Source organism: Oncorhynchus nerka, linkage group LG20 (assembly GCF_034236695.1).
Source record: "Oncorhynchus nerka isolate Pitt River linkage group LG20, Oner_Uvic_2.0, whole genome shotgun sequence".
NCBI lineage: Eukaryota > Metazoa > Chordata > Actinopteri > Salmoniformes > Salmonidae > Oncorhynchus > Oncorhynchus nerka.
Window position 1 is genome coordinate 43,793,746 of NC_088415.1, and position 19,131 is coordinate 43,812,876.

The window sequence follows — 19,131 nt, forward strand, 5'->3', positions numbered from 1 at the left end:
GCTATGTACAGGTGCAGTAATCTGTGAGCTGCTCTGACAGTTGGTGCTTAAAGCTAGCAATACGAAAATACACACAGGTTGGAAACAGACAAAACACATATTCAGCTACTGATGCATGCGGTGGTTAAGAAGTATCCTTTCATGACCCAAACTGTAATATTCTGGCTCAGGTTGTTTTATTTTTCATATTGTCCTTTCCAGCACGGTTTCAACAACTATGGTGGATTTGTAAACCAGGACATCATCAGTACAGCTCAACTTGGCTCGGCTCAGCTCAGTAGTGTGAAAAGGGTAAGTGTGTGTGTCCCTCACCTTGAGTGCGTCAGTCTGCGTTCCCAGGCCCTTGGTGCAGAGCTCCATGACAGAGTAGGAACAGAAGGTGTCTCTGATCTTGTACTGGCTCAGGGTGCTCAGCCACAGAGGCAAGGACAGCTCCAACTCCATAGGAGGGATCAGGATGGACTGGTGACCTGAGTAGACACTAGACACACCAACGGTAGATTATTTAATTACAATATATACTGAAATTGATCATCTTGCTATTACAATGGCCAACCTTACATACACACAGACACTCACTGGGATGGAAGCAGCCTGTCTTTCAAATACTTGGATCGTTTGATTGAGCTTGTCTGAAGAGCTGGATGGGCGGGGTTTGCACTATTCCATTGGTTACATTGAGCTAGCCAGACAAGCTCAATCAAGCACAGATCAAGTATTTTAAAGAAAACCAATACTATTTGAACTATATTTCATTTAAGGACCAAAAAATTGACAGCTATGCCATACAGGATGCAAATAGCTGGGAAGAGATTTCCAATGTACCGATTCCAAGGCACAACAACGCCAGATTCAAAACTTAAAGAGTTTTCTATTTAAACGATCATACCAAATTCTTGCAACCAATAGAATGTTGTGTATGTATATATATATACATACATACAACCATCCCAGCTCTGCAGATTTTGCTGCGAAGAGACAGAATCATTAGATCACTTGTTTTGGTACTGACATATGTAGCTTGTTTTTGGTCGCAGGTTCAGGAACGGCTGAAGAATTACAACATTTACCTGGAGCTAACTCTCCAAATAGCACTGCTGGGTGATTTGAAAAGTCATAGTCATTCGATCATTAATATAATAATACTCTTAGCAAAACATTTCATCTTTAATTTACAATCTGTAGAAACAATGAGAAAAGAAAGGTTCAGAACCTTAGTGAAACATCACAGCACATTTGAAAAATATATGGAAAATAGAAATAAAAACTGGACGGTGTTCAGAGATAGATGGGAGGAGTTGAGTGGAGCTGAAGGGTGGGGCTAAAAACAACAAGATAACTCATGTAAAATATACTGTGTCCGGAAAATGTATATAGTATGTATACGTCGGAAGTAGAAGCCTAAGTATTGTTGTCCAGTAGTTTACTCCAATTAGGGGAGGGAGGATGGGGTTACTGGAAAATAATAAGGAAAAAATATGTATTTACCCAAAAATATATGGTGGATCGGAAATGATGCAGACAATTACATTGATAAATGCCACAATCTATCTGCAATATTAAAGCTGATCCACCCCTCAAATAATAATAAAACATATACATATCTATGGAATCATGTAGTAACCAAAAAAAGTGTTAAACAAATCACAACATATTTTATGTTTGAGATTCTTCAAATTAGCCACCCTTTGCCTTGATGACAGATTTGCACACTCTTGCCACTCTATCAATAAGCTTAACCTGCAATGCTATTTCCAATAGTCTTGAAAGAGTTCCCACATATGCTGAGCACATGTTGGCTGCTTTTCCTTCACTCTGCAGTACAACACATCCCAAACCATCAGGTTGGGTGATTGCGGAGGCCAGGTCATCTGATGCAGCACTCAATCACTCTGCTTTTTGGTCAAATACCCCTTACACAGCCTGGAGGTGTGTTGTGTCATTGTTGTGTTGAAAAACAAATGATAGTCCCACTAAGCCCAAACCAGATGGGATGGCGTATCGCTGCAGAATGCTGTGGTAGCCATGCTGGTTAAGTGTGCCTTGAATTCTAAATAAATCACTGACAGTGTCACCAGCAAAAGCACCCCTACACCATCACATCTCCTGCTCCATGCTTTATGGTGGGAACTGCACATGCAGAGATCATCTGTTCATCTACTCTGTGATTCACAAAGTCACGGAGGTTGGAATCAAAAATCTCAAATTTGGACTCATCAGACCAAAGGACAGCTTTCCACTGGTCTAATGTCCATTGCTCGTGTTCCTTGGCCCAATCAAGTCTCTTCTTCTTATTGGTGTCCTTTAGTAGTGGTTTCTTTGACGCAATTCGACCATGAAGGCCTGATATACAGCGTCTCCTCTGAACAGTTGATGTTGAGATGAGTCTGTTACTTGAACTCTGTGAAGCATTAATTTGGGCTGCAGTTTCTGAGGCTGGTAACTCTAATGAACTTATCCTCTGCAGCAGAGGTAACTCTGGGTCTTCCTTTCCTGTGGCGGTTCTCATGAGAGGCAGTTTCATCATAGCGCTTGATGTATTTTTGCGACTGCACATGAAGTAACTTTCAAAGTTCTTTACATTTTCCGAATTGACTGATGTCTTAAAGTAATGACGGACTGTCGTTTCTCTTTGGTTATTTGAGCTGTTCTTGCCAGCAGGTTTTCATCAATGATCTCTCTGTACTTCAGTCAGAATCAAGGGAAAGATGAACGTAGTAGTTTCCCAGTCCCTGCCGCTGAAAAACATCCCCACAGCATGACGCTGCCACCACCATGCTTCACCGAAGGGATGGTGGCAGGTTTCCTCCTTGGCATTCAGACCAAAGAGTTCAATCTTGGTTTCACCCGACCAGAACATTTTGTTTCTCATGGTGGGACCTTTCCAAATCTATACATATATATATATATATATATTTACAGTTGAAGTCAGAAGTTTATACACTTAGGTTGGAGTCATTAAAACTCATTTTTCAACCACTCCACAAATTTCTTGTTCACAAACTATAGTTTTGGCAAGTTGGTTAGGACATCTACTTTGTGCATGACAAGTCATTTTTCCAACAATTGTTTACAGATTATTTCACTTATAATTCACTGTATCACAATTCCAGTGGGTCAGAAGTTTACATACACTAAGTTGACTGTGCCTTTAAACAGCTTGGAAAATTCCAGAAAATTATGTCATGGCTTTAGAAGCTTCTGATAGGCTAATTGACATCATTTGAGTCAGTTGGAGGTGTACCTGTGGATGTATTTCAAGGCCTAACTTCAAACTCAGTGCCTCTTTGCTTGACAGCATCGGAAAATGAAAAGATATCAGCCAAGACCTCAGAAAAAATATAGTAGAATTCCACAAGTCTGGTTCATCCTTGGGAACAATTTCCATACGCTTGAACGTACCACGTTCATCTGTACAAACAATAGTACACAAGTATAAACACCATGGGACCACGCAGCAGTCATACTGCTCAGGAAGGAAATGCGTTCTGTCTCCTAGAGATGAACGTACTTTGTGGCGAAAAGTGCAAATCAATCCCAGAACAGCAGCAATGGACCTTGTAAAGATGCTGGAGGAAACAGGTACAAAAGTATCTATATCCACAGTAAAACGAGTCCTATATCGACATAACCTGAAAGGCCGCTCAGCAAGGAAGAAACCACTGCTCCAAAACCGCCATAAAAAATCCAGACGACGGTTTGCAACTGCACATGGGGACAAAGATCGTACTTTTTGGAGAAATATCCTCTGGTCTGATGAAACAAAAATAGAACTGTTTGGCCATAATGACCATCGTTATGTTTGGAGGAAAAGGGGGAAGGCTTGCAAGTCGAAGAACACCATCCCAACTGTGCAGCACGGGGGTGGCAGCATTATGTTGCGGGGGTGCTTTGCTGCAGGAGGGACTGGTGCACTTCACAAAATAGATGGCATCAGGAGGATGGAAAATTATGTGGGTATATTGGAAGCAACATCTCAAGACATCAGTCAGGAAGTTAAAGCTTGGTTGCAAATGGGTCTTCCAAATGGACAATGACCCCAAACATACTTCCAAAGTTGTGGCAAAATGGCTTAAGGACTACAAAGTCAAGGTATTGGAGTGGCCATCCCATAGCCCAGACCTCAATCCTAAAGAAAGTTTGTGGGCAGAACTGAAAAAGCGTGTGCGCGCAAGGAGGCCTTACAAACCTGACTCAGTTACACCAGCTCTGTCAGGAGGAATTGGGAAAAAAATTCACTCAATTTATTGTGGGAAGCTTGTGGAAGGCTACCCGAAATGTCTGACCCAAGTTAAACAATTGAAAGGCAATTCTACCAAATACTAATTGAGTGCATGTAAACTTCTGACCCACTGGGAATGTGATGAAAGAAATAAAAGCTGAAATAAATCATTCTCTCTACTATTATTCTGGCATTTCACATTCTTAAAATAAATTGGTGATCCTAACTGAACTAAGACAGAGAATTTTTAAATGTATTTGGCTAAGGTGTATGTAAACTTCCGACTTCAACTGTATATATACATACACACTATTTGAAGCCAGGTCTTACCTGGAGAGGCACCACTGTACAAAGCCCAGGCCGCAGTAGGGGTCCAGACAGATGGCTATTTGGCGCGAGGAGTAGAGCTCACACTGTAGCTTGATGGAGCGACACAGAGTACTGACCGCCGAGTGGGACATCTGACACACGCATACACACCACAGACAGAGACAAAAAAGGGAGAGCGAGAGAGACAGAAGACAGAGAAAGAAAGAAAAGAGATGCATTTCAATATATAATGTGCAAAACAATTACTATGGTGTGTTCCGAGTGGATACAGTATTTAAGTGTACATAGACATTGAGCAAATATACTTTTTGTCTGTTCATGTTACTACAGAGCCCTTACCTTGACCCCGGTCAGCATGCCTGTGGTGGACACACTGAAGTCCAGGTAGGCCAGCATCTCTGCTGTGGGGGGCTTGTAGAGCTGGGGGGGCCGCCTCCTGGGGAGGTCGTCTAGAAAGGGAGTGGGAGATTGAACTTAGGAAAAGATACGACCGTCTCAAAAGGTACGACTCTCACAATTAACAGCGGGTTCACTTCACTTCACTTCTCTCCTTGCGGTGAGCTTTGAATAGGTTACCACCAAATATCTCAGATCAGTACCTGTGTCTATGATAGTGGGCCAGGTCTTGACGTTGACGCTGGCAGCAGCCTCTCTGGACCGGAGGATCCTCATAAGGGGCTGGGTGGTTAGGATACAGGCTGCTTTACTCACCTTTAACACAGACAGAGACAGGGACGTTAAGAGTAGATGGGGGCTCATTTTTCAAGAACATTTCAGCGCTTACCAAAGTTTTCTTTGTACAACTATATGCATGTCTACATTTTATGTTGATCATTGAGGCCAAGCATCTTTTATAAAGCTGTTATGTGGCTGTAGTTGACTCACGTCGATGATCATGCGGACGGTGGGCAGGGTAGCAGCCAGGTTCTGGGGGTGAGGGGGCCGCACTGTTACAGGGATCACCCCCGCGTACAGACAGCCATAGAAGGCAGCTATCAGATCAATGCCTGGGGAGAGGGAGGGAGAGAGATGGGGAGGGGGGGGCTTTTAACAATAGCATATAACTGACTATTCTAAGGACTAGATTTAATTGAGGTGAGGAAGGCCAGTCGCAGCAGTCAGGTGTGTGTGTGTGTGTGCGTAGCTCCTCACCAGGAGGGTATAGCAGCACTACGTTGTCTCCAGTGTTGAGGCCTCCTCTCTCCATCAGGGCTGAGGTTATCTTCTCTGCTCTCTTATGCAGCTGACTACATGTGGCCGTGCACACCGCAACCCCCTGCAGGATGGAGGTGGGAAAACAGATACCATATACACAACAGAACGGCTGCAGCTCAAATTCCCAGGAAAGTCTAGCAATTGTGACTGACCGGGGTTCGAACCCTGATCTCCTGCATGGTACCTGACTAATTAGCCCACTGAGCTGAAGGCACCGCAAATCATCCAGACGCTGTTACTCGTCAAGCGAGCACGGTTCCAAACTACCTGCCTAACGCGACCATGTTTATGCTTTGAAGCTCATAAAGAAAACGTGTGAACATGAATGTGTGTGTCGTACCTTAGCGTTGAGCAGCACATAGAGGACGTGGTCAGGGTCGGTCTGGGCTCTCCACTGTAAGGCTTCAGACAGAAACTGGTGCTGAGAAAGAGAGCGAGAGAGCACGAGAGAGGAGAAAGAGGGAGAGAAAGAAGAGAGAGAAAGCCGAGAGAGGAGGTGAGCTGTGAGAGCAGTCAGGATCATTCAATACTGATATAACGATTTCAGTTCAGGACTTTTCAGGGCCAATCACACAACCAAAGACCAGGGTACAAGAACAGGACGGTAAGGGTCACTGTAACTGGGGAGGGAGAACAGTTACAGTAGCAGGCAAGCAGCCACAGTAAAAACACACACTGACATAGTGAGTTCTCAGTTGCTCCCTGGACGGTAGCATGCTGAGCTTGATTCCCTTCTCAACCACAGCCAGCAGCAGAGGTGTACACTCAAATGACTATCACTGCAAAGCAGCACATCTGACAGAGGCAACAGGAGCCGAAGCAACACCCAGCTCAGCTAGTGGTAGACTTACCATCATGGTGGGCCAAGAACAGAGCTACCAGCGCCACCGACAGTAGAGACAGAACACAACACAACCTTAGGACAGGAAATCAGCAATAGTCACCCCTCCCTAACTCCATACCAGATATAAGGATCCTGCGTGGCCAACCTCTTTCGTACAATAATAAGGTTTAGTCAATGCTGGTATAATCAGTTGTGATGTGGTTTCTTCCAGGCGTCAGTCTGTTTAGGAGAGAAGACAAGACAGTAGGGGCCAGCCTCACCAGGTACGTTAAGGTCTTACCTTCCTGACCAGGCCCTCTTCCTCCAGCGCTCCCAGCTCTCTGCCTGCAGCCTGGGCCATCCTCTTCCCCGCTACCAGGTTACCAACCATGATAGAGGCCGGGCCCACACCAACTGTACAGGAGAGGAGGATGGGTGAGTGAGTCAGAGATACACAAAGACTGAGACATTAGGCTAGCCAATCGCTATCACCCTGTTCTGTATACAAACACACAAAAGTTCAAGGTGCGAGACACAATCCCGAATCGCGCCAGTTCATGGGGAACTGAACCTCCCCCCAACATTCAGGACACCCCCATCGTCTTTACCTGGCTGTTTCTGTCGTGGTTTGGGCAGGTTGGTGACGCAGGTGTGTGGACAGAGGAGGATGTTACAGGGGTGCAGGTTCCCCTCTAGGAAGTTCTGTTTGGTCTCAGAGATGTGGATCCCTCCCAGCGGGGTCTTGGGTAACGTGTTGGCCGGAACCAGGGCCAGACAGTACAAACCCACCTGATGAATACTGTCTATGGCCTGCCGAGGAAAACACAGCATAATGGTCATGTTCAGCTAGGTGTGCTAACTAACAGTGTACATATCGATAGAAGATGTGTGTACCCAGCTATACGTCCATCTAACTGTAACTGAAAGACTGATGCTATTCTAGATGAATGCTTAGGTGACATGCCAGGTGATGTGACAGGGTACCTGTAGTACTCGGCTCATCCACTGGAAGCTGTCCTCTTCACTGGCGTCAGGCCTCTGCTCTGCTACGATCACTATCCTCTCATCATAGAACACGGTCACTGAGAACACAGCGATCCTACACCAGGGGAGAGAGAGATTAGAGAGAGGGAGGGTCAGTCGGCAATAACACACAACCCTGTGAACTACCATAACACACACACACACACACACACCAAAAGCAACGTACTCTGACAACACAACACACAGTACATCAGGGAACACCGCCACAGAGAACACAGTGATCCTGGCCCCGGTGCCGAGAGGAAGGACAGCACGACTCCACACAGCACGGCACACTTTCATACCACGCCCTCACGCCGCCCTCTTACGTCACTTAAGGTCAGCACCACACGGAGGCTACATTTGAAACGGATCCAAAACGTTTTCTCCAGTGTCGTGCCTACTAAACAGGACCCAGAGGCTTCTGTATATCTCACCTCCCTCCTCAAACCACACTTCTACAAAAGGCACATTTGAACACATCATGTGTACATTCACACGAGAAACCTGAGCCCTCTGACACCCACCTCCCCCTGTAGACAGTTTTAACAGGCTCCACGGCCAGGGCGGTGGCCACCAGGTCATCAGCATTGTGCCGTCTACCACTGACCGTCAGGAGCCCCTCGTTCTTTCCCACTACAAAGACCAGACTGCCCTGTGGAGAGAGGGAAAAGATCTTCACCTACTGCACATCAACAGACTAAAGAAGCAAATTCTAGATGGACAGGTTTTTTTCTATTCCTCCAGATCAGTAGAGAGCCTGGTCCCATATCTGTTTGTGCTCTTGCCAACTCCATAGGTGTCAGGCCAGACAGTTTGGCCTCACTGCAACCTAGAAGCGTGAACTTTTTATCATTCAGCCAGACTGTACGGCAGGACAATTCCATAAGGAGTTGGCAAGAAAAAGGACTGGCACCCAGGCTAGCTCAGCATGGCAAGTCCAAGGGGGACTCAACGTGGTCTTACCGGCCCTACAAAGCCCAGCAGGCCAGTCCTAGTGAAGAGGATCTCTCCTAACGGAGCTCCAGCCTGGTTCACGGGAATCACCTGCATGGAAGACCGAGGGACACACGTTCAGTTATGGGGTTTACAGAAGGGGCCTGTATTAAATATATTTCATCGTGACCATGGTTTCAAAAACATCACATTAACAACACTTTTTTACTGTCAACACAACTCCTCAACTCAGTTTAAAGAGTAGAGAGTCCATAGGCAACCATGCCCAGTGAAGAATAAAGGTGGGGTAGAGCTTTTAGAAGTGTAATGCTCTGGCAGAGGAGTATTGTTTTTTTTAAGGTTGATGGCTACACAACAGTGCCAGTACACCACACGGCGGCCAGAGACACAGAGGTTTGATGAGAGAGTACGGTAAACAGTCCTCTCCTCACCTCGAAGGTGTTCTTGGTGACTCCAGGTAGGCCGTAGTACATGGTTCCGCCAGCCCTGGAGTTCAACACTATCTCTCCGATCTCATCTGTCTTACAGAGCTGAGGAGGGCCGTCTGGCTTCACGATACACATCAGAGCTGAAACACGAGAGGACAATGACATTAGGGCTAAAACACGAAAAGCACACACACGTAAGAAACTAACTTCCGAAGCGTCTTTGGGTCCAAGATAAGCGCGATATAAAATCTATGTATTATTGAAGCAATGACTCGAACGCTGAGCCAAGTAGACTTAACACCAGACATTGACATGACAGTAAAAGCCCCACTGTTAAAGTAAGCCAGTGAGGAACAACTCAACAGAATGTAAACGCGTGTACTGTAGTGTGGTGCACGGTGAAGTCAGTTCGCTGACCTCCAGGCATGACATGGCCCACGTCCTGTACAGTGAGGGCAGAGTTTTTATCCTCTGTGTTGACCCTGATGACCCCGTGACTCAGACCGCCCATGGACAGGATGGCTCTGGCTGGGAGGGCTGCACCACGGGCACCTGGCCTGGAAGGGGAGGGAGGGAGGGGGAGATGGAGAGAGAGAGGGAGAGTAAGGGCAAAGAAAATACGGGAGTGTGAGAGGGCTATGGAGACACAAGACACACGTTTTCTCAATTGATGTGAAGATTACTTTATTGTTCATATACTACATGAGCACTGGAAATGGGTTGTGTGTACGTTTCCTTAGAGGTTGTATGTATATATAGTATATGTATATGTAGTGCATCAGTAGCTGTGAACTGGTGCAGTGCAGTACCTGCGGATAGCCACAGTGAGGGCTTCAGGAGAGGAGGCACAGGGGCAGATGACCTCCGGCTTTAACCCGTGAGACTGGAACACGTTGAGGAAGGCGTCGCACGACGACACGGACCCTGACGGACGTCCCAAATACAGTGAGTGTGTGTCAATATTCACACACACAATGCAAACTTGACTATACTTCCAATGTACTTTGATTAAGGTTAGATACAGTGCCTTGGTGTTTTTCCTATTTTCTTGCATTGCAACCTGTAATCCAATTGAGAATCTGTGGTATGACTTAAAGATTGCTGTACACCAGCGGAACCCATCCAACTTGAAGGTGCTGGAGCAGTTTTTCCTTGAATGGGCAAAAATCCCTGTGGCTAGATGTGCCAAGCTTATAGCGACACGCCCCAAGAGACTTGCAGCTGTAATTGCTGCAAAAGGTGTCTCTACAAAGTATCGACTTCTGGGGGGTGAATAGTTGTGCATGCTCAAGTTCTGGGGGGTGAATAGTTGTGCATGCTCAAGTTCTGGGGGGTGAATAGTTGTGCATGCTCAAGTTCTGGTTTTTTGTGTTGTTTGTTTCACAATAAAAATATATTTTGCATCTTCAAAGTGGTAGGCATGTTGTGTAAATCAAATGATACAAACCCCCCCCAAAAATCTATTTGAATTGTAAGGCAACAAAACAGGAAAAATGCCAAGGGGGGTGTGAATACTTTCGCAAGCCACTGTATGATTGTTGACCGGCAGATGCACTGTAGCTTACAAATACTAAATCACAGTCTACCTTTGTAAGGGACAAATAATAGTCTTGGGAATAGATAAGTAAAGCAAGCACGCTTCATGGCTGCCATGTATATGCGACTCACAGGAAAGGTTATGTGTGTGTGTGTGTGTGTCCAAAGCGTCCATGTGTCTGTAGCCCGCGCACGTGTGTGTTACTCACAGGGGTTGGCTCCATCGGCTACTATGAGCATGCGTATGGAGGACAGGTTGGTGTCTCTCTGGTCCCTGTGAGCCATCATAGCCCAGTGGAGGTCACGACACTTCACCAAGGCGACACGTGCTGCAGGGAGGGAGGAACAGTAGGGACAGCTCAGCCTCTCACACATAGTAGTTAATGACACAGGCGCTAATGCCAATTCCACACATTTAGGTTGTGTTCATTAAGGCACGAAATGGAAGAAACGTTCCAAAACAGAGTGAAACCGAGAGGTAATATCTGAATTTGCTCAATAAGAAACGCTTGTTTTCATTTCCCAGCAGACAAATCTTAAAACATTTTGCTACAATGTCTCCTAATGAACCCGACCCGAATTACCTTAATCCATAGTATGCAGTTTAGGATGCTAATCTCTATGCAGTTTACAATACAAATGCTAACTGTAGCCTTACCTTTGTGTATGTGGACCCTCTGCACCCAGGACATGGGACAGGCCTTCATGACAGCGTAGGGTACAGTGATGGTGTGGATCCTGTTCATCACACTGGTTAACACCCCGTGCCACAAACCCATGTCCTTCTTACAATCTAGCACGTTGACCAACGTTTCTCCTGAGAGAGGACACACACACTCAATTGAAATACTTGATGTCAATCCACAAATCACATTACAGCCACGAAGGATTCCAACATTTCAACAGTTACAGATACTCGGACACTTAAGGATAGCGAAAGCAGCTTCTCCATATAGCATGGCTGCCACAGGGCATTTGATAATAGCTTTACATCACATGATAAGTATGTAGGCTACAATAAAAGTTAACTAATTATGGACAGGGAAACACCGTGTTCCAGGAACAGTCTTGCTGCCTGCCTCTGTGGATTCCCCTCACAGGATCTAATGTTCTCTGAGACACAGAGGCTAAAGTTCCCTTTGTCTGACAGATGATCTGAGTAGAGAGAAGGAGAGAAGAGAGACAGAGAGAGTACAGGAGAAGAGACCTAATGCCTGATCAATTATTTAACCTGAGCGTGAGTATTCGTGGTGAAGACAAGAGTAACAACATCACCCTAACCTCCTCCAAAGGTTCCGGTTCCTTTAGCTTCTTCATGCTCCTCCTTGCATAATTCACAAAGTAGTTTTGGGTCATCTCTGTGTATCTAGGTTACTAAGAGGGCTTGAGTAGATATATTGTCACTAAAACAATATGTGTCGGTGTGTGTTTTTCATGTACTGACCTTCACAGTAGTTGCAGGCCTGTGTCAGGGCCTGGCAGTGTGTCAGCAAGGCTATCTTAGACACGGCTACTCCCATCACTGTGCCCTCTTTACTGGCCTTGTACTGGAAGAGCAGAACACAAACAATCAGTCATAGAGTTAAAATTAATTCACAAAATAAATCTGCGATACACAACATAAACAGAAAGACAAACGAGCATAATTATTCTTATTTTTGTATTTATTTTTTCAAATCTGTCAAATACACGCATAAATGGTCTGTATACTTCCCACAAGGATGCTGGTCTCACCTCGATGTAAGCTGTGTCTGTGTTGGCGGTGGGGATGTGGGGCTGCCAGTCTTTAGAGGGCTTGGTCAGGTACTTGGTGTCTGTCACAACCCACTTCATACGGGGCCAACCTGGGAGGCAGAACATCATCATTAGCGGACACAGGACAATACTAGAAGTCAGTTTGACGACTGGACAAAGATCCACCATGGATCGAAATCTTGTAGCTTTCAAAAAGGTGGTATTAGGACCATTAGTGTGTAGGCCTTGTTTCGTTCATATGGGACAATGGATGTACAAATGTACATCTACCCACATATAAACAGTATAATGAGCAACGGGCTCCTCCTAATGTGCCTAGCTAATGAGTCCCAGAGAGAAAGTGAGTGGGGTGACAACTGCAGTGGAGCATTTTGTGGTGTGTGCTGACCTTTGAACTGCATGATCTCTCCCTGGGGTGTCTTGGGCAGTCCTTTGAGACAGATCTCACTAGTCAGGGCCAGGCCTACCCCACAGCTGCCCAATAGGAAGCCAATCTGAAGACTGCCTGCGTCCTGGGATGTGAAACACAAAGGTAACCATTACAAATTGACAGAAAATCTATACTGCCACTATTGGTCTGTAATGAGTCAGGTGACCACTTGGATCTAGCTATGTTGTTTGTGTTGATATAGCTGGTAAGAACTGGCCCATGTCTCTGATTTGATTTGGTTATTTGTCAGGAATCAAATATTCCACGAGATTGAGCTACATAGCTAACTAATGATGTCACTATAAAACACTCAACATCCTTGTCCCTTACCTGTCTAGACAGTGGCACCTCTATGGGTACAGGGATGACCTCTGCTAGGAGACAGCCATAGAAGGCCACCCAGAACATAGCAGGGTCACTGTTGGGGTACACCAGCGCCACCTAGGGGGCATAGACACGCAGTACAGTTTCAGAAAGAGCACCACACGTCACAATGGGAACATCTTACATGGTGTATTGTGTCGTCTGTGCATGTGCAATGCATCTAGAAGACACGTTTCACGTTTTTGAATAAAGATCAATCAAATCAAAGTGGTCAAGTGGGAAGAAGAGGAATATCCTGTCTGAACGGCTGTGTGTTTTGACCACGTACCCTATCTCCAGGTCTCAGGACAGGCTCGTTCTTGGTGCCCAGTTTGTTCAACAGAGTGTAGGCCAGCTTCAGACTGCGGCTCCACAGTTTACCTGAGGGAGAGAGAGAGAGAGATACATACACCGTTGTCACAAGAGCAATTTCTTAGAGGAGACTAAAATGACTTGAGTTCTCCATAGATTGACTGAGAGGAGTGTGATCTTTGGTGTTGATGAACTACGGTAGCACAAGTCATAAACTAAAAAGGTCAGATCTGAGACACCCGCAATCCTCCTCCCACCTCGGCAACAGCATCCTCCAGGTCTGTGGGTTTCATGTTGCACTTGTAATGACTGGGAAGCCCCCTACCATTTTGCGTGTAGAACACCCACGTTTCAGGAAATCATTTGCGAGCTATTGATTGTTTGATAGACCAAATGTCTGGCGAATATCGAAACTCAAGCCAACTTGACCACGTTTTTTTTCACCAAGCTTTTCGCTTTGGATGTTTTTATCTGCTCTTAACACGCACCTGTCTGGTAAGGTTGAACGCCTCCTCTCCTACTCAGCCTCCCGAAAAAAGCTGGTGTAACACCTACTCCCGTTGCCTGCTGCACTGCTGTTTGGATCCCACCCATCGATCTGTTCCCCGTCTGCCCTGGTCTGTCTCCCTACCCCCGGCACACTCTCCAGCACAAACGCACACACCGCAGACTTTGGACTGATCTGAATTTTATGTAGGCTAATTAACTTGTGAAGCTTATTACATGAACTTACTCAAACACTTTAATTAACAAGTATAGGACTACTATTTATTGATTTTTATCTCAGACTTTTATAGCCTACTGGACTCAGAGAGCTACTCTCTCAAGTTAATTTGAGTGAGTGAGTGACTCTTTGAACTTACAATGGCTAGCCCCAAGTCATTTGTATTATTTTCATGTGCTTTACGTTACTTGCCCTATGACTCCTGCGTGCTTTGTTGACTACGAACTTGCTTGTTTACCCGACCGTGGGACAGACAATGTTTGTTCCCACACTCGTGACTCGACTCTCTACTGGTTACTTCGGACTCTTGGCCTCCCATCCTATTCTAACCACCTCTCGCCGGGTTTGTATTTGTGTTACCTGATGAATTTGCTGTACAATACGATCTTGTTACTATCTGATGCACATTCAAATGTCATAGAGAATCAACACTGCAGAGCTCTCCCTGTCCTCTGCCGTGCCCTGATTGTATTACTGCTGATGATATCTGGAAATGTGCATGTACACCCTGGGCCATCTACTGTTGCTAGCCCCAATTCTGATTTATGCTCTGACATCTGTTTCACAGATTTCTGCTCTCGTAAAAGCCTGGGTTTTCTGCACGTTAACATTAGAAGCTTATTACCTAAAATTGAAAGTGTGGGTTCACAGAACCAATCCAGATGTGTTGGTCATTACTGAGACGTGGTTAAGAAAGCGTGTTTTGAACACTTGATGCTAACCTTTCTGGTTATAACCTTTTTCTGCAAGACAGATTTTCCAAATGGTGGTTGAGTTGCAATCTTTACCAAGGAACCCCTTCATTGCTCTGTTGTCTCCACCAAGTCTGTCCCCAAACAATTTGATCTGATGGGTTTAAGCATTACACTTTCAAATAGCTCTTTCTTGACTGTTGCTGGGTGTTATTTTCCACCAATAGCACCGGCGTGTCCCCTACCTGCCCTAAGCTCTCTCCTGGCCTCTTACACGAAGTCTGAATTTGTCCTGCTAGGTGACCTAAACTGGGACTCCCTAAATCTCTCTCAGATTATTACCAATCCCACAATGTATGACTCCAAATACCCAGAAAAGGCTACTCTCCTTGATGTTATCCTCACAAATAATCTGTTGTAATAATCTAATAATCTGTTTTCTGTAATGACCTTCATGATCACTGTTTACAGCCTGTGTTCGTAATGGCTGCTCAGTGAAACAACCTGTACTGATTTGTCAGACGCTTGCTGAAAAACTTTAATGAGCAAGCCTTCCTTCATGACCTGGTCTCTGTAAATTGGTATAGAATCAGCTTGATCCCCTCTGTCGAAGACGCTTGGACCTTCTTTTTTAATATTTTCAGTGGTATCATTAACAAACACGCCCCATAAAGAGAAATTACATTTACATTTAAGAGCGACTTACAAATTGGTGCATTCACCTTATGACATCCAGTGGAACAGTAGTGCATCTAAATATTTTAAGGGGGGGGGGGGGGTGGGTGAGAGGGATTACTTTATCCTATCCTAGGTATTCCTTAAAGAGGTGGGGTTTCAGGTGTCTCCGGAAGGTGGTGATTGACTCCGCTGTCCTGGCGTCGTGAGGGAGTTTGTTCCACCATTGGGGGGCCAGAGCAGCGAACAGTTTTGACTGGGCTGAGCGGGAACTGTACTTCCTCAGTGGTAGGGAGGCGAGCAGGCCAGAGGTGGATGAACGCAGTGCCCTTGTTTGGGTGTAGGGCCTGATCAGAGCCTGGAGGTACTGAGGTGCCGTTCCCCTCACAGCTCCGTAGGCAAGCACCATGGTCTTGTAGCGGATGCGAGCTTCAACTGGAAGCCAGTGGAGAGAGCGGAGGAGCGGGGTGACGTGAGAGAACTTGGGAAGGTTGAACACCAGACGGGCTGCGGCGTTCTGGATGAGTTGTAGGGGTTTAATGGCACAGGCAGGGAGCCCAGCCAACAGCGAGTTGCAGTAATCCAGACGGGAGATGACAAGTGCCTGGATTAGGACCTGCGCCGCTTCCTGTGTGAGGCAGGGTCGTACTCTGCGGATGTTGTAGAGCATGAACCTACAGGAACGGGCCACCGCCTTGATGTTAGTTGAGAACGACAGGGTGTTGTCCAGGATCACGCCAAGGTTCTTAGCGCTCTGGGAGGAGGACACAATGGAGTTGTCAACCGTGATGGCGAGATCATGGAACGGGCAGTCCTTCCCCGGGAGGAAGAGCAGCTCCGTCTTGCCGAGGTTCAGCTTGAGGTGGTGATCCGTCATCCACACTGATATGTCTGCCAGACATCAATTACAATTTAAAAAAAGGTTCAGCCCCTGTTTTGACCGTGATCTGGCAGAGTTACTCCACCTCAAGAACACCATTCGGCGAAAGGCTCTGCACACAAATACTCAGGCTGACTGGCTGACGTTCAGGCAAATGAGAAATAAGTGCACTCAAGCTATCTAGAAGGCCTTAGTTAGTTACTTTAAGGAGCAGTTTTCCCTCTGTGGGTCTAACCCCAAGAAGTTCTGGAAAACAGTGAAAGACCTGGAGAATAAACCCTCCTCCTTACAGCTGCCCATGGCCCTTAATGTTTTTATTTTAAAAAGTAATTATTATTTAACTAGGCAAGTCAGTTAAGAACTAATTGTTATTTACAATGACAGCCTAGGAACAGTGGGTTAACTGCCTTGTTCAGGAGCAGTACAACATATTTTTACCTTGTCAGCACGAGGATTCAATCTAGCAAACTTTCGGCTACTGGCCCAATGCTCTAACCACTAGGCTACCTGCCTCCCCAAATGTTGATGATGTGGTTGTTCCTGACATGGAGCGCATGACTGAGCTCTTTAATCATCACTTCATTAAGTCGGGATTCCTATTTGCCTCCTTGCCCGTCCAACATTTCCTCATCTCCCAGCCCTTCAATGCGACTATCCCCAATGCTCATCCCTATTTTCTACCTGCCCCGCTACACCACTTCTCCCTGAGGTACAAAGTAGCTCCTTAATGCATGACCATTACATGACCCCAAAAAACAGCTGGGTCAGATAGTTTAGATCCTTTCTTCTTTAAGGTTGCAACCCCTATCATCGCAGAGCCCATCTCTGAACAATTTTTTTTACCTGTCTCTCCTCTCTGGGGAGGTTCCCATTACTTGGAAGGCAGAACAAGCTGATCCTAACTGTTATAGGCCAATTTCTATCTTGACCTGTTTATCAAAAGTGTTGGAAAAACTTGTCAATAATCAACGGACTGGCTTTCTTGGGGTCTATAGTATTCTCTCAGGTATGCAATCTGGTTTCCGCTCAGGTTATGGATGTGTCACTGCAACCTTAAAAGGTCCTAAATGATGTCACCATTGCGCTTGATTCTAAGCAATGTTTGTATTTTTATTGACTTGGTCAAAGCTTTTAATACGGTAGACCATTAAATTCTTGTGGAACGGAAAAGGAGTATTGGTGTCTCTGAGGGGTCTTTGGCATGGTTTGCTAACTACCCCTCTCAAAGAGTGCAGTGCCTGTCACCAAGGGAGTACCCCAAGGCTCGATCCTAGGCCCCACGCTCTTCTCAATTTACATCAACAACATAGCTCAGGCAGTAGCAAGCTCTCTCATCCACTTATATGCAGAAGATACAGTCTAATCCTTAGCTGGTCCCTCCCCAGATGTTGTGTTTAACACTCTACAACAATGCTTTCTTAGTGTCCAACAAGCTTTCTGGACCGTTTTATCTCCATCTCTAGATTCAAAGACTCAATCATGGACACTCTTACTGACACTTGTGTCTGCTTCTCGTGATGTATTGTTATCTATACCTTTTTGCCCTTTGCGCTGTTGTCTGTGCCCAACAATGTTTGTGCTGCTGCCATGTTGTGTTGCTACCATGTTGTGTTGCTACCATGTTGTGTTGCTACCATGTTGTGATGCTACCATGTTGCGTTGCTACCATGTTGCTGTCATGTTGTGTTGCTACCGTGTTGCTGCCAGGCTGTGTTGTCATCTTAGGTCTTTCTTTTTGTAGTGTGGTGGTGACTCTCTAGTTGTGATGTGCTATATCTACATGTTTTATTTGAATCCACGCAGCAGGCCTTTTTCCTATTGGTAGGCCGTCATTGTAAATACGAATGTTTTCTTAGCTTTTTTTATTTAACTAGGCAAGTCAGTTAAGTAAAAAAATGAAGTGGGTTAGCTGGAAATTATTCACTATATAGCAGGGAATAGGGAGTCGAGTGCCATTTAAAACGGTGAGACCAACCGTATGTCAGCGTGTAGAGGGGTTTCCCGGTAACGTCTAGGGCGGTGAGAGCGGGACTCTTGGCCTGTGTGGCTCCCCAGCGTGCCAGGGCTGCCTGAAGAGCCGGGGGCCAGTTACTGACCACCCCCAGGGGCTCCCCCTTCACTGGGATGATCTGACGGCCCTCTGGCCTGGGGGTGTTGGGGTCCGGCTGGGGCACTACGGACAGGGGAGGAGACAGGGATGAAGGTGAAGAGGAAGAGAAAAATAAAGTGGGGTATAGTGAGTTAAATGTCTACTGTCTTTATATTTCTTTCAAGGAAGGAAGAATGCATTGTATTCAATGGAATGTAAGTATTGGAATGTACAGTGCCTTCAGAAAGTATTCACACCTCTCGACTTTTTGTTGTTGTTGTGTTACAGCCTGAATTCAAAATGGATTACATTAATCTTTTTCCTCTCCCATTTACACACAATAACACAATGACAAAGTGAAAACATGTTTTGATAAATTGTTCCAAATGTATTTAAAATTAAATACAGAAACAGCTCATTTACATAAATATTCACACCGGGTCAATACTTGTTAGGAGCTTTCCGCTCCTGGATTGTACAACCTTTTCCCATTATTCTTTTCAAAATTCTTCAAGCTCTGTAAAATTGGTTGTTGATCATTGCTAAACATATATTTTCAGGTCTTGCCATAGAATTTCAAGCAATTTAAGTCAAAACTAACTTGGCCACTCAGGAACATTCACGGTCTTCTTGTTAAGCAACTCTAGTGTAGATTTGAACTTAGGTTATTGTCCTGC

The 19,131-nt window shown here is 45.5% G+C and overlaps 1 protein-coding gene across 4 annotated transcripts in view; it reads right to left on the minus strand.

Annotated features, from left to right (window-relative positions):
• The window catches only part of dip2ba (disco-interacting protein 2 homolog Ba), a 75,109-nt gene that overhangs the window by 9,082 nt on the left and 46,896 nt on the right, over window positions 1-19,131 (minus strand). For all 4 annotated transcript variants that reach the window (XM_065005529.1, XM_029622828.2, XM_065005530.1 and 1 more), the window contains 23 exons: window positions 18,341-18,538; window positions 13,372-13,463; window positions 13,050-13,160; window positions 12,678-12,801; window positions 12,269-12,378; window positions 11,979-12,081; window positions 11,193-11,351; window positions 10,744-10,863; window positions 9,808-9,922; window positions 9,416-9,555; window positions 9,002-9,138; window positions 8,580-8,660; window positions 8,141-8,268; window positions 7,575-7,689; window positions 7,199-7,400; window positions 6,892-7,004; window positions 6,108-6,188; window positions 5,705-5,828; window positions 5,438-5,559; window positions 5,152-5,263; window positions 4,892-5,001; window positions 4,553-4,683; window positions 313-481 (listed from right to left, as the gene is read on the minus strand). In XM_065005529.1, coding sequence (XP_064861601.1) covers window positions 313-481; window positions 4,553-4,683; window positions 4,892-5,001; window positions 5,152-5,263; window positions 5,438-5,559; window positions 5,705-5,828; window positions 6,108-6,188; window positions 6,892-7,004; window positions 7,199-7,400; window positions 7,575-7,689; window positions 8,141-8,268; window positions 8,580-8,660; window positions 9,002-9,138; window positions 9,416-9,555; window positions 9,808-9,922; window positions 10,744-10,863; window positions 11,193-11,351; window positions 11,979-12,081; window positions 12,269-12,378; window positions 12,678-12,801; window positions 13,050-13,160; window positions 13,372-13,463; window positions 18,341-18,538 — 2,897 coding nt within the window. The remainder of the gene's footprint in view (window positions 1-312; window positions 482-4,552; window positions 4,684-4,891; window positions 5,002-5,151; window positions 5,264-5,437; window positions 5,560-5,704; window positions 5,829-6,107; window positions 6,189-6,891; window positions 7,005-7,198; window positions 7,401-7,574; window positions 7,690-8,140; window positions 8,269-8,579; window positions 8,661-9,001; window positions 9,139-9,415; window positions 9,556-9,807; window positions 9,923-10,743; window positions 10,864-11,192; window positions 11,352-11,978; window positions 12,082-12,268; window positions 12,379-12,677; window positions 12,802-13,049; window positions 13,161-13,371; window positions 13,464-18,340; window positions 18,539-19,131) is intronic.